Consider the following 15,022-nt stretch of genomic DNA (forward strand, 5'->3'; position numbering starts at 1 on the left):
ACTCAAACATGCATTTCTCAGAGTTTATATACAGTGGTTTGCATAGCATTCAGTTCACAGCAGTGCAGGAGCACGCATTCCTCATTCAAAAATAATGTAGAGAGCTGATAAGTTGTACAGGAAACAGATTAACACAACCAGAACCTGTTACCTTTATAGACTTCATGGCAACTGTCTGCTGTTTAGTCAGTCTATACTAACAGAAGTTTATGTTACAATACTGATATGTTGCATCAGTAATGCATAAACAATATATAAATATATGATGCGTATATATATAAATAAATAATGCTATATAAATATATGATGTGTATATATATAAACAAATAATGCATAAATGCATGTAAGTGTTAGTTTGAAGGGTAATTACTCTTTCAGGTGCATTTTTTCCTAAATGTATTATATTGATAATAATGGTGCCTTTTACAATTGGTTGCTTTTTTTTCTTCTTTTTTTTTTCTTTTTTTTTTTTTCGGACTGCTCCCACAGTGATGTAATTCAGATTTTCTGTTTCCCTCCATCCTGTAGGAGTAGTAATATTCAGTACTGCAGGAATAAAGAGCACTTACCATCTTTTCAGCATTACACTCTCCCAATTCAAAATATGTCAGTAAGATTGCTTGTGTATCCTATATTGACAGTTGACACAGAGATGATGGGAGAGACATTAAGTACATTCTACCACCGTTGCTTTCAAAAAAGTATGTTATGTAATATTGACATTTACACCAGTATTAACGTCCTATTTAATATACAGATCACATTAAGAGACTTGGGTTTCTGATTCTATGGCTAACTGAAAACAGAGATGATAAAACAATACAGAAGATAACTTTTAGTTAGTACAGTTAAGATTTTTGTTCCTCTAATTTATTATCAGAGAAATATGATCTGGAACTGCACTTATGTCAGTAACCTCAGCACCAAAATTAATGAAAAATGTCAATTTTTTAGCTCAAATGGACAATGTAGGCAATATTTGTGGGTTTTAATCTGACCACAGGTTTGATAAGATGAAGTATGTTTCCAGCGTGCTTCTCACAATCTCATGGGTGTTCCCAAGTTTCAGGCCTCTCCTCACTACCTTGCTTCATGCCTCAGATGTCCTAGCTGATTCCAGGGGCGTTCATCTCCTTCACTACTTTGCTGTGTTTACAACTTTCAAGAGAGCCATTATATGCTAATGTAAGATAATAAAGTCACAGGGACTGTTTCTTTCTTTTTTTTTTTTTTTTTGAATGTTTTGTACTGTGAATGTGAGCAAGATCACTATTTTAGAATCACCAGTTTCTGGGGGAGGGAATGCTTGTAATTTGTCTGTTCCCTAAAGAGAGCTTTAGAAACATGGCAGTTAAAAAGGAATTTATTGTGTTAAAATACATACTTCAAGGTGTTGTTTTATAGGCACTCCTTCTGTAGCAATGTCTACTTCACAACACTTTCCTCATCTTTGTGGAGTTTCCTGTTGTTTCGGAACAGCTGTTTTGTGGTCACACCATGAACCAGATTAGAGAACTGATTCAGCTGAAAATAACCATTTACACATATTATTATGTTTTGTTTTACGTGCACGCAGCCAAATATGTGACCACAGTCAAAGAAATCAATTTCTCAATTTGGAAATAAAAAAATAATGAAAAAAAAAAAAAAGAAGAAAACCTCCTCCCCTGCAGCTTTGATACTGGCTTCAGTACTTTTCTGTTCCTTTCACTTAGTAGGGTCTCAGATTAAGACTATGATCCAGATGTTTTGCAAGCCCTGACCTTAAATTGAGTCAGCAGTTAGACATCTGACAACCTCAGGTAGCTCAGTTAGTATCTGTGCTCTCCATGACTCAGACTAATTGTTTCTGCATCAGTATCACTTATTGTGCTGTGATACTGCAAGCACATGTTTCTGTGGCTGCATAAGTAATCTGTTTTTTTAAACCAATCTGTCCATAAACAACAGCAAAATTGCCTTTTTTTCAGATCTGCTGAAAAAAATATATGCTAAGAAGTGCTGCTGTCTTTCCTTAATTGGATTTATTTAAATGACATCTTCACTTCTATTCCCCTTTGCAACAGAGTGTTGTGTTCTCATTTCCTGTGGGTTTCCTGCATTCTCACATTCTCACAAATTTCTTGATTATGATATTAACTTGTTCCTTTTTTCACATATGCTAATAATTATATCACTGTCTCATCATTGTCATATAATTATATTTTTGGGATACTCTTCACAGCTGCGTAGCCTCCACCTGTGTATAAAAACTGACATTAAGCAAATCCATTCACACAAATATATTTTTCCTTTGCAGACAAGCAGGTAAAAAAATAATCATGTATAACACACATATAATTAATAGAATAGAGTTTAGGAAAGATTAATTATGTATGAAGACATTTTTTCTCCTTTGCTTATTTATATATCTCACTTGTTCTCATTGATATATCTGAAGTAATAAAAGTAAGAACTTAACTCATTATTTGCTGTTAGTAGATACTAGATGTACTAACAAGAAAAGGTTTGGTATTAAATGTCAGAGTAAGACAGACCTTAATGTTTTAGTGACTGTGGGAGATCCCATAATCCTCTTTTAATCAATCTAGATTTTGTGAAAGCAGAATGGTTAGAAATTTTAACTATAGGGAAGTCTGACCACTAGTGACATACTAATGTTCAGCTTCAACGTAGTTATATGAAGTTATGATAGCACAAGAGGCAACAGTTTTAAACTAAAATAGAGTAGATTTAGATGAAATATTTGGAATAAATTCTCCACTGTGAGAGTGGTGAGGCACTGGAACAGATTGCCCACAGAATCTGTGGATGCCCCATCCCTGGAGGTGTTCAAGGCCAGGTTGGATGGGGCCTTGGGCAACCTGATCTAGTAAGTGGCAAAACTTGATCCTAAGTTGTCTTATGATTATGAAATGAGTTTGTAAAATCCTATATAGTTTGTGTTTTGTCTCGAAAAACAGCACTGCTGTTTGATTGTGTTTCCACCCATTGTTTTGCCTCAAATACTGTTATATTTAAAGTAAATATAAATGATGAATAAGTCTATAATCTTCATTATTGCTTCAAGCCAAGGAGTCAGTATCTAATCAAGAAAGTATCTGCCTTAAGATACAAAGTCATTTTCGTATTTAGAAAATTAATCTCATATTACTGGTTAAATATCAAATACTAAGTCTTTGATGAGTATCTGCTTGTATAGCCTACTTAGGCAGTTAGTTAAGAAGTTTCTTATCTATAGTATATTTATGGTTTAAGGCTGCAAATCAATAGTAATAAAATTTATTGCCAGATAAAATGATATTTGATTTTGTAGTAGAAATGTCTTGGATTTATGCTCTAAGAAGGAAAAAAAAAAAAAAAAAAAAAGGTTGCAAAGACAACAAAGTAAGATCTGATAGGTAACATAATTCATTCTTCTTTTTTTTCCTACTCAGGATGTTATATGAGGTACCAGTCTCATGCTCCAACATACAAAATTTTAATCAAAGGATTAGATTGATCTGTTTTTTTATTCTGCCCAGGATGCAGTTGGCCTTCTGGGCTGCAGTTGCACACTGCTGGCTTAGTCCAGCTTTTCAACTGCCAGAATCCCTAAGTTCCCCCAGCAGGGCTGCTCCCAGTGAGTTCTTTTCCGTCGGTACATATCTGGGATTGTTGCAACCCAACTGCAACACCTTGCACTTATGTAGAACAGTATGAGGCATTCTCTTGTGTTCCATACAGTATTTGCAAAGTTTACCTGCACATTTGAGATTATGGTAAAAAGCCTTGCCAAGTTGCTTGAGGGATATTTTAATCAGGGCTAAAGAAAAAAGTTTATATTGAAAAAACAGTGATGACAGCTGAAATTCACATACTTCTACTAGATTAGTAGGTTAATTTGCAATGGCTTCTCCATTATAAATGCTGCTTCCAATTTTTAGGTGGCTTGTATTTTTTTTTAAGCTCTAAAATCTGAAGAGGATGACTACTATATTAATGGTGCCTGGACTATTGACTGGCCAAGAAAATTTGATGTTGCTGGAACAGCTTTCCATTACAAGAGGCCAACAGACGAACCAGAATCTCTGGAAGCACTAGGCCCTACTTCGGAAAATCTCATAGTCATGGTAAAGTTATATTTAATATATATATGAAATTTGAAATATGATTTTTGTTATCAGCAAAGATAAACCGTGAATATAATCAAAGTAGGTCCCAGACCATGCTGGGATCTTGCTTTTGTATTTTAATTAAGTTTCCTTACCTTTCAAAACTGATATGCAGATACTGAGATGAAAAAGTGATAAAATTGTAAGAGCCCTGGGAAATATCACAGAAAGTGCCCCATCTATGTTAAATGTGCTACAGAAGAAATTGTAAATTGGATATGTATTGCATTTCTGTGTACTTCTGATAGGTGGAACTGTTTGATGTGTAATATGAATACAGTAGCTTTTTTCTTTACTGACAGTTCTGTAATGATGAGAATAATTTGACCTGTATTTAAAAAAAAATAAAAATAATGAAAGACTAGTGTATGTCAGGAAGAGGTGAGTGCAATACAGTCTCCAGACTGGGTAGACAAAAATTCTTGATGATTATTACTCTGCCATCTTTATCAAATGCAGTGATATGACTGTAGTGATAGTTTTGATATTCCTTTAAAGGATCCACCAGTGTTAACTGCGTGTATTCAGTGAAAACCATAACCTCAGCAACAGTCTATTTCTGTTACTATTTTTACTGTTATAAATCACTAGAAATATAAGCAAGGAGAGGGCTGGATTCTTATCTAGTTGCTTGATTTCAGTGATAATTACTGCATATTTGCATACTGATTTAATTAACTTTCACTTCAAGTAATGATTCAGTTATGAAATTCATTTCCATGAAGACATTAATTTATGAACACTGGCTTCTTTGTGGTTATTGTGTCAAGAATAAAAATCTGATGGAGGTTAGGTAGTTACGATGTCAAAGTGAAAATAAGGTAAAGCTCACTTATACAATGATACCTTTTATGTATGTTTAACAATTTCATTCAGATTGCTTTGCAAATATATTAAAGAAATATTGCAGCTTCCTTTATTACTTTGCTCCCTTTCACAAGGCATAACACGTACCTAGATTAACATCACTGTAGTTACACTCTGCTTGCCTGTTTTAATGGTATAACCAGTTGTTTTCAACTTCAGATTCTGCTACAGGAACAAAATTTGGGTATAAGGTATAAATTCAATGTTCCCATCTCTCGCACTGGCAGTGGAGACAATGAAGTTGGCTTTGCGTGGAATCATCTGCCTTGGTCAGAATGTTCTGCCACTTGTGCTGGAGGTAAGACACCAGGCAGCCAAGGATAAGGATAAGCTGAATTGCAAGATATTCTTTCTTACGTAATTATGTAGGTAACTAATTAAAAACGTTTCTTCCAGATATAACTCAAACCTTATTTTAGAGAACGAACATTTATCTCATCGGATTTTGTTGTTTTCAAGTACATTTAATATATTCAGATGTGTTTTGTTAAATGCAGTATATGTTGGCAGTGTGTGTCTGTTGTTGGTTCTTCTGAGATTCTCTTGAAGTTGCGATGTTTGCTTTTCACAGGAGCTTCCAGCAGAAGTTTTTAGTAAGGAGATTAAAAACAGAAGGCAAATAAAGGAATCGTAAATAAAGGGATATGTCTGTGTATGTTTGTACATATTCTTCACACATTCTAGTCAGCCCTCTCATCCTCCAGCCACTAAAGTTTAGGATACATACTGGCAACTCTCTTGTAGGAGATTATAAGAACTGGATTATACTTCCCAGCCCATAGCAGTATGTATTAATTGTTGCCTTTTGGCAGCAATGGGGGTTTTGTAGGTTGTCCCATGTGATTCATCATGGGTACCTTTTGCCCACAATTTACTATATTCCTAATCCTCCCTCTAGTGGCCATCAATGCAATTCTTTACCTCTGGCTGGGAGAGCAGAACAGTTGGCTTTCTTCAAAGCCAACACCATTGCTGCTGCATGGACTGGTGAGTAGAAGTGCTGTGTGAACAGTATCTTTCTTCTCTCTGGAGACTGAATACATCATCACCAACATATATTTATTTCAGAAGACACAGAAGAGAAAGTTAAATTGACCTCAGAATTTCAGCTTTCTACTGTGCTGTGCACTGACCATAGCAAGATTAGGAAATAGTTGTGTTTTCTAAAGATACTTTGGAGCAAATATTGTCCTTTTCTTTCTGGGTACTGGTGATATTCATGTTTAGAAACATCCTGACTCATCTTTCTGATGGATCCTGCTGTGACTGTTAGTGGTTGCTTGCAGTTTAAATACTGCAATTTGAATAGCATAGGTAGGACAGAAAGGATAGTATGAATTCTATTCTGTGTAACTAAATAGGAAGTCTTGAAACGAAATTCAGGAAGTTGTTAAAATTCTCCAATATTTTGTTCTTAATTTGTAGGATTCTTATACTCAAATAGATGACAGACTGCTGTTTTAACTGATATTTTAACACTGTTAATCTAGTCAGAAAAGGAAGATTTTAGAGTGTTTGAAGGGAGAGGTGTGGTGGGAGGTGCATTTCCATATGTCAGAACTTTACAGGTACCACCAAGTCAGATTTTTATGATGGGTTAAAGAGCCATTTGAAGTCATGGGAAAACTCCACTGATTTAGATAGACACAGTGTTTTACCTGTGATTCTTCTCAGGTCATAGTGATTTCAGAGATTTGAAAGTGTCCAGTGGAAAAAATAGTTGGTCCCAAATGAGTAAGTTTAGATAAAACTAGTTTGAAATACTTAGTTTTTTTCTTATCTTTATCATTACATGTGAAGTGTATGTGAATCTCTGATAAATATATGCATTTATTAATCATTTGAAACTTACTTTTGAAAGATGTTCTTCAGTAGCTTATGGTGTGTAAACCAGGCTCCTTTCACTCTCTCCTTTCATTCTGCTTAGTATGAGAATATACTATGATCACTTATTTTCATATAAATTTTTAGTAGAGGAAGCTATAATTCTTGCTGAAAACCTGGATCTGCTTTCTTCATATGTGTATCCTCTATTTCTCTCTTTATGAAACACCTTCTGCCATATGCCAAAAGAAGACAATTTTTAAAAGGAGATGAGTAGGGAAAAAAAAAAAAAGGGTAAGAGTTTGTAGAAAAAGCAGAACTGGAAAAGTTGACAAGTATAAATATGAAATGTGGGAAATCTTACAAATGTAACCACTGCATGGCTTTGTTTGTTTCAGTAGGATTCATTATGAAGTCAGTTACTGCATTTTACTTGAATACTGTCTTTAGAAGATTTCTTTAAATCAAAGGATAACAAAATTGTTAACAGTTGAAGAATGTATCACTGAAAGAAAAAAAAGAATGACAGGGAGTATGTGTGAGGGATACTAGTTTGGAATGGAATTTGGTTTTTATTTTATAATCATATAGTGCCCGTGGAACAGACCATGAATAGGTCAAAGGCATCAAAATTTTTCTACCTCTTCCTCTAATTGTAGTTGGTGTATCTGAATTGTAGTGCATAGGTATTAAAAATTTAATCATACCATATTCCATCTTGATCCGGGAAAACTTGTGATGAAGTAGAGCCAGATACTGTCATATCAAGAATCTTGATATTAAATTAATAAGAGTTAATAAGATATTAAATTGATTAGAATTAACTTCTAGCCATCTCAGAACGTACATGTACTAATGTTTTTGTCCTTTTTCTAGGTGTATGTTACAAGAAATAGCTATCTTAAGAAAATATTAAATTTGCAGTGTTTAGAAGACAAAAAATGACAAAATTAAGGATGATGTTGAAATGTTAGATTGTTTTCTGTGACTGCTTTTTGATACAGAGAGCGGTTGAGCAGAGGCCATTTTCTGATCCTTAGGCTGTGTCTCAGACTAGCTTATGTAATCACTGAATTTTTATGGTTGGAAAAGACTATGAAGATAATCTAGTCTAACCATCACCAACATTTCATTAAACCATCATGTCCCTTAGTGCCACATTTGGGGTCTTGGTAGACGGCAGGTTGGCCATGAGCCAGCACTGTGCCCTGGAGGCCAAGAAACCAGTGGGATTCCGGGGTGCATTAAATTAGCATGGCCTGCAGGTCAGAGGAGGTGATCTTCCCCCTCTACGTTGCCCTAGTCAGGCCTCACCTGGAGTTCTGCATACAGTTCTGTACTCCCTAGTACAAAAAAGACAGGGATTTCCTGGAAAGAGTCCAGCAGAGGGCCATGAAGATGGTAAAGGACATGGAGTATCTTCTCTATGAGGAGAGGCTGAGTGACCTGGGTCTGTTCAGCCTTGAGAAAAGAAGACTCAGAGGTGATCTTATTAATGTTTATAAATATCTTAAGTGGGAGTCAAAGGGACATGGCCAATCTCTTTTCAGTAGTCTGTGGGGACAGGACGAGTGGAAACAGTCATAAACTGGAGCGTAGGAAGTTCTGCACAAAAACTCATGGGGAACTTCCTCACAGTGAGGGTGACAGAGCTCTGGAACAGGCTGCCCAGGAAGATTGTGGAGTCTCCTTCTCTGGAGACATTCAGGACCAGCCTGGATGCTTACCTGTGCAGCCTGCTGTAGGGGCCTGCTTTGCAGGGGGGTTGGACTTGATGATCTCTAGAGGTCCCTTCCAACTCTTACAATAAGTGACTCTGTAGTCTATCCCTTCCTTGAAAGTCTCCAAAGACAGTGACTTCACCACCTCTCTGGGCAGCCTGTCCAATGCCTGACATTCTTTCTGAGTAATAACCAACCTGAAGCTCCCCTGGTGCAACTTAAGGCCATGTCTAGCCGTGTGTACCAGGCCCTTCACTAGCTTCACTGCCCTTCTCTGTGTACGTGCACCAGAGCTCAATGTTTTTCTTGTAGTATGGGGCCCAAAAATGATCACTGTACTTGAAGTATGGTCTCGCCGGAGCTGAGTACAGAGGAACGATCACCTCAGTAGTCCTGCTAACTGCACTATTTCTGATATGAGTCAGGATGCCGTTAGTCTTCTTGGCCATCTGGACACACAGCTGGCTCATGTTCAGCCAGCTGCCAACTAACACTTCCTGATCCTTTTTCTCCACACTGCTTTCCGGCCGTTCTGCCCTAAGCATGTAGTAAGGCATGGTTTTGTTATGATTGAAGTGTATGACCTAGCATTTGGTCTTGTTACAGCAGTTGGCTTCAGCCCATTGATCCAAACTATACAGATCCCTCTACAGGGCCTTCCTAACCTAGCAGATCAGCTCTACCTCCCAGTTTGATTTCATCTGCAAGTGTACAGATGAGATGCACTCAATCCACTCATCAGTAAAGATACTAAACATGGCCAGCCCAAATACTGATCTCTGAGAAACACCACTAGAGTGACTGGTCACCAACTGGATTTAACTCCGTTCACCATCACACTCCGGGCCTCGCCATCTGACCAGCGTTTTGCCCAGCGAAGAGCACACCTGTCTGAGCCCTTGGCAGCCAGCTTCTCTAGAGAATTCTGAGGAGAGAATCAAAGGCTTTAATAAAGTCTAGGCAAACTACATCCACAGCTTTTCCCTCATCCACCAAGCAGATCACCTGGTTTTAGAAGAAGATTAGGTTGTTCAAGCAGCACCTACCTTTCATGAACCCACATAAGCTAGGCCTGATAACTTAGTTATAATGCTTTGTGATCACGGTCAAGGTGATCTGTTCCATAATTTCCCCCAATACTGAAATCAGGCTGTCAGGCTGTAATTCACCTGATCCTTCTTTCAGTCATTCTCATAGATGGGTGTGATGTTGGCTAGTCTCCGGTCATCTGGGACCTCCAAGATTGACGAGGACAGCTGATAAATGACAGAAAGTGGCTTGGCAAGCACTTCTGCCAGCTCACTCAGCACTCTCGGCTGGATCCCATCTGGTCCCATAGACTTCAGAGAGACCAGGTCTCTAACTGATTCCTCCTGAATTGTGGGGGATTTATTCTGCTCCCTGTCCATCTTTTAGCTGAGAGGGCTAAGTACCCCTGAGGATAACTGATCTGACTTTTAAAATATAGAAGTAAAGAAGGGATTAAGAACTTTAGCCTTTTCTTTGTCCCTGGTGATAATGTTCCATGCCTTGTCTGGTAAAGGCAGGAGATTCTCCTTTTGCTGTTAATATATTTGTAAAAACATTATTTACTATCTTTAACAAATCAGACAGGTTAAGTTCAAGCTGGTCTTTTGCCTTTCTGATTTTCTATCTGCATATCCTACCAACATCCTCATACTCTTCTTGGGTTACCTCACCCTTCTTCCAAAGGTGTAGAACTATCTTTTTTTTTTTAAGCACAGCGGGACAGCCTGTGCTTGCAACTTTAAAATTCTTTTTGTTTTCACTCCACACTTAATTCTAGTTTTCTCTAAATCAGACTGACTGTATCTGAATTTCATAGCATTTGCTAGGTCTATGATCTTAAAGATGTAGTTATTACTTGAGATATATTTTTGGATTAAAAGTATCTAGCACAAAGACTAGAGCAGTATTTTAGCATAGCGAGGTCCAGATAGTTTTGAAGTTTTGTATGTTTCCACTTTTGCATATGTCCAGTCTTTATGATCTCTCTTCTTTATTTTGAAATAAAGTATTTTGAAAGCAGTCCTCTGCTTTCAGTGATTCCTGGGGTTGCTTATAGGCTTTGTTTTGGAGAAAGATTACTGGAGCAGTCAAGAGCCATGGGACAAGCTGAGAAGCAATTGGTGCTTTTTTATTTATTGGCTTAAATACAGTTTTATGTCTGTGTATAAACCTACAATCATTAATTAGAACGGTAGCATGCTGTCTGTTCCAGTGGACTTCTACCTCAGTGTTCATCGTTGCTGTGCTTCTGAACAGTAAAAGCACTTCAGTTTTTACTACAGAACCTCTATTCTCAAACCTGTAACCATTTTGCAGAATAGGAAAAGCATGCTGGAAAAGGAGCATGCTATAAAAGGAATTATAGAAAGAAGGAGGAAGTTTTTGAGCTTACAGTGGATAAATGTGCTGGAACTCTGGACTCCTTGTCTCCCTCACTTGTGTGGCTCTCATGTGATACTGAGCTTGCAGTTTATATTACACACTCACTAATTATCAGTTCATCATTATTTGGATACCTCCTTGGAATGTCTGAGCTCTGAAGCATGCCATGAGAGTCATTGCATGAAGCGTGCATAAAGTATTACAAAAACTTCCATGAACAGCTGAAATCAATGGACTCAAAAATCTGAGTTTTGCTTTGACACTTCTTAAGATTTTCCAAAAACAGGTTCTTTGGATTTACCAGGGACCTTTTCTTTTATAAAATCATGTACTATGAGAATACATATGTTTGTTCATTTTCATGATCTGCCTTTTACTATCTATCATTTCTGATCCAATTCTTTCTCTCCAGGAACACTGTGCAGAACTGAACTTCATTGATTTTCCATATTAACTCTTTTTTTTTTTTTTTCCTCCCTGAAAATGCACTGTTAACTGTTCTGGTCTGAGTTGGGAATCTTGGAAGGAAATTTTTTGTTAGATTCTGCAAGTCTATAGCTAGCGGATACAAATTTAATCTTCTCCTCAAACTTTAACATAGCTTTGTCTTATAAATTAAAAAGCACATTGTTTACGATATTATGATTTGTACTGTATTTGAAGGGAAGATATTTCTATGCTAAAATCCATGCCTACTCAGATTGTAATAGACTTCCTGAATGGCAGAACAAACATTTGTGGGTCACAGTGCTATCTGTTGTATCTGTTACAGTTGCTTGTAGATTTTTTTCTGCTTCACCCATCTATTTGATATAATGCAGGAAGTTAAAAAGCTGGAGTTGGACTTAGACAAGACTTCAGCAAAACAATGTCAGAGAATATCTACAGAGATGTAGAACGCAAGTTTACCTAGACAGAAAAGAGTGGAATAGAAGAGATCACATGGAATTTAGAAGGCCTCACTGGCTGGATGAAACGGTCAGTGGAATTCAGAAAAATCTGATGATAGTAAGAAAAGGCCTAATATAGGCCTAATAGGCCTAATAGGCCTAATAGTAACAAAATGACCTAATTATTGAAGTGTAAACAAGAAAAACTATTAACTAAACAAGAAAATCCAAGAAAGGGAAACTAAAACACACAGAAATAGCAAATAAAATGAATTCTGGAAAGGGAAATAAAAAGAGCTGTAATAGAAAAGGACAAAATTTAACTTAGAAATCATGGAATTGTAAGATTACTCTTAAGCATGTCTTTCTTTATGTGATATTTTGTAGCTTCCCAAGCTCAAGTCTATGACTTTGGCCTAAATACGGGTGTTGTTAATAACGAAGTGTACAGCTGATGGTATTGTTTAAAAATATCCAACAGATGATGAAAAACCCCTACATATTTTCTCTTTTGTTTACATTAAGAATAGACCACAGTAAGTGTGTGCATTCATTTTATTTTATTCCATTCCTTTTCAGTCCTGTGCAATCCATTGCATTCCATGCTTAATAAAAATCTAGCCATAAATGGCAGCATTTATTATCTGGAATTTACAAAGTACCCAAAGTATTGATTTTGATTTTGTTTATTTTGTTAGAGTTCATCTCTGGATGAATAAAATAGCTCATGTACTCATTTAAGAAAACAAACAAGCACGCAAACAAAACTTCTCTCAATCTATTATTGTAAGTAAGCTGGTTGCTGTCTGGATCCTTTTCTGATGGTGACTCTTGTAGTACGATGCCTACTGCATTTTTCTTTCATGCCCTCAGATGAATTGTGAAACAACCTTTGGACAAATAAAACATACTTGTCCTCATCAGGGGGAATGTGAGTTTGGCTCTGTGATGAACATCTTGTGACCTGATGAATGGGCTCAAAAAGTATGTCTGGGTTAACCAGCATGCAGTAGTTTTTGTGATGCAGGATTCAATATGTACCTTTATAATTAAAATTTACAATTGCAAATCACAGTTGTGGAAGATTCCTTGTAAAAGTAGATAGAACATTTACAGGCCTGTAGTTTTAATTTAACAGTGTATTAAAGTGTATTCTACGTAGTTTAAAATTTGGCTGCTGAAATTTGTGCAGACTACTTATGAATTGAAATCTGCAGAACGTCTCAATTCTCTGGAGAGTATGGTCAATAAACCACTGAAATTTTATTTTCTATCAGAATTGCATTGACCGGTCATGATGACATTTTATATCTTTTATTATAAATCATAAATCTATGTATTTGAAAGGAGAGTTTTTCTGTCTAACTCCTTGTAATTATTCCTCCAGGAGTTTAAATGAACTTGTTTAGGTATGCTTTTTAGATTATTTGAAGAGAGACCACATATTCCTACAGCAAGTAATTTAAAAATATTTTCTCAAGGCCTACAGGGCTTAGCTACTTTGTAGCTGTTGTCTGGCTAAAATTGCATTTCCAGCTCTCCCATTTCTTTTTGTTGTTTTGCATTTAGAATCTGAATTGTGTTTCCGAAATATTATTTTAAATAATATTAATTAGACAATAGTGATGTGATGTTTCCTTAATCCACACGTATGTTTCTTGTATCACATACGATATGGAAAGATGATGCAGAACATTTAAAAACTGAATTAACGTATTTGCCTGGCATTGATTAATGGTTCTTCACCACGTGAGTAAATAGTGATAAATGCTTATGAGTGATATGTTATCTGACCACTGGTTCAATAAACAACTTGGCTGGTGGCATTTTTCTTTTCTTTTTTTAAGCTAAGCGTAATGATACTTTGTCTTCGTGGTGCTTCAGAATACCTTCTTGTTCCACAGTCCTCAGAAATAAGTTTATTGAGGCTGATAGCTGTTTTTTTTGTTTGTTTGTTTTTTGTTGTTTGTTTGTTTGTTTTTTTGACTAAGTGTTGTAGATTCATTCATCTAGAATTTGGAAGGTTTTTCTTGTTACTTACAAATAATAAAAAATTAGGAAAGATCAGTAGATGGGAAGTGCTCTTAAAATGTGAACTACAAGATGAAAAGTCATTAAGCTTTCTACACGTTTTAAAGAACCTGTAATGACTTCTGACTTCAGTTTCTCTTGTTCTGATGGTAGCATAAAAATGTTGAAAGCTCTAATGAAATTTGCTTGATAGGAGTGCTAGGAAACATATGGATATGTCAATATGGAAATAATATCACGTTGTATTCATGATCACTGGAGAAGGCAGTAGTAAAATTCCTATGGAATACTGGGCATAATTTGTACTGTGGGCATAATGAACTCAAGTGTGAATGGATGCACAGAAGGACTGACAGCTTGGCCAAATGAATGCTGTATCCAACACTTCAGGGACTACAAGAGTTTATTAACAGAATAGTTATTTAAACTAAAATACTGTTTTTCATTTCAAGAATAGTGTTAATTGGCAATTAATGAATGTAGTAGTCACAGGTATGGATTTCAGAGAGGAAACTGTATCGGAGTTTTAAGGTGGAGATTGATCAGTTTATGAACAAGTGGTTCCCAGAAATAAAGATTAGTGTTGCTTCTACTTGTATGTTCCTTTGTTCCAAGTTTATTTAATGTGTAATATCTCACTGAATTTAAGCCTTTCTACTAATGAAAATGTCAGCAGCTGAGAATGCTGAGCAGATCTCTAATATCTTTGATCTTTATCAATGAATATGTGAATATCAGTAGTTATGGGGAGGGCCTATGCTAATGATTCTCTAACTTCAAATGGACTAACTTTTTAGTACAACACATAAATTGAGAAGTAGTGGAAAAATAGAGGTAGACATCTTTCAGAAAATGGTATTTTTGTTTTAGCTTACTCATGTAAATTTGTGTAGGTAAGAAGTAATTGGAAAACAGTGACAATTTTATGCACTGTTTCACTGTGCCTGCAATTGTATAGTGGTGTGGCATCCAGGTATGTGTAGAAAGAAGGAAAATTGAGAGAAGCTGATTTGTTGTATCTGGTTTATCTGTAAGATGCACATTTCAAATCAATATATTTTAATAAGTAAACCTTTATTTAAATGATCGTGATGCTTATGGATAACTTGAGATGTCAGACATT

General features: G+C 36.2%; 1 protein-coding gene across 3 annotated transcripts in view; it reads left to right on the plus strand.

The window, feature by feature from the left end:
• The window catches only part of ADAMTS6 (ADAM metallopeptidase with thrombospondin type 1 motif 6), a 152,146-nt gene that overhangs the window by 116,052 nt on the left and 21,072 nt on the right, over positions 1-15,022 (plus strand). For all 3 annotated transcript variants that reach the window (XM_042825954.1, XM_042825952.1, XM_042825955.1), the window contains 2 exons: positions 3,949-4,112; positions 5,181-5,319. In XM_042825954.1, coding sequence (XP_042681888.1) covers positions 3,949-4,112; positions 5,181-5,319 — 303 coding nt within the window. The remainder of the gene's footprint in view (positions 1-3,948; positions 4,113-5,180; positions 5,320-15,022) is intronic.

This window comes from Centrocercus urophasianus, unplaced genomic scaffold (genome assembly GCF_019232065.1).
Source record: "Centrocercus urophasianus isolate 14NV4802_14NV808 unplaced genomic scaffold, USGS_Curo_1.0 seq_25, whole genome shotgun sequence".
Classification (NCBI taxonomy): domain Eukaryota; kingdom Metazoa; phylum Chordata; class Aves; order Galliformes; family Phasianidae; genus Centrocercus; species Centrocercus urophasianus.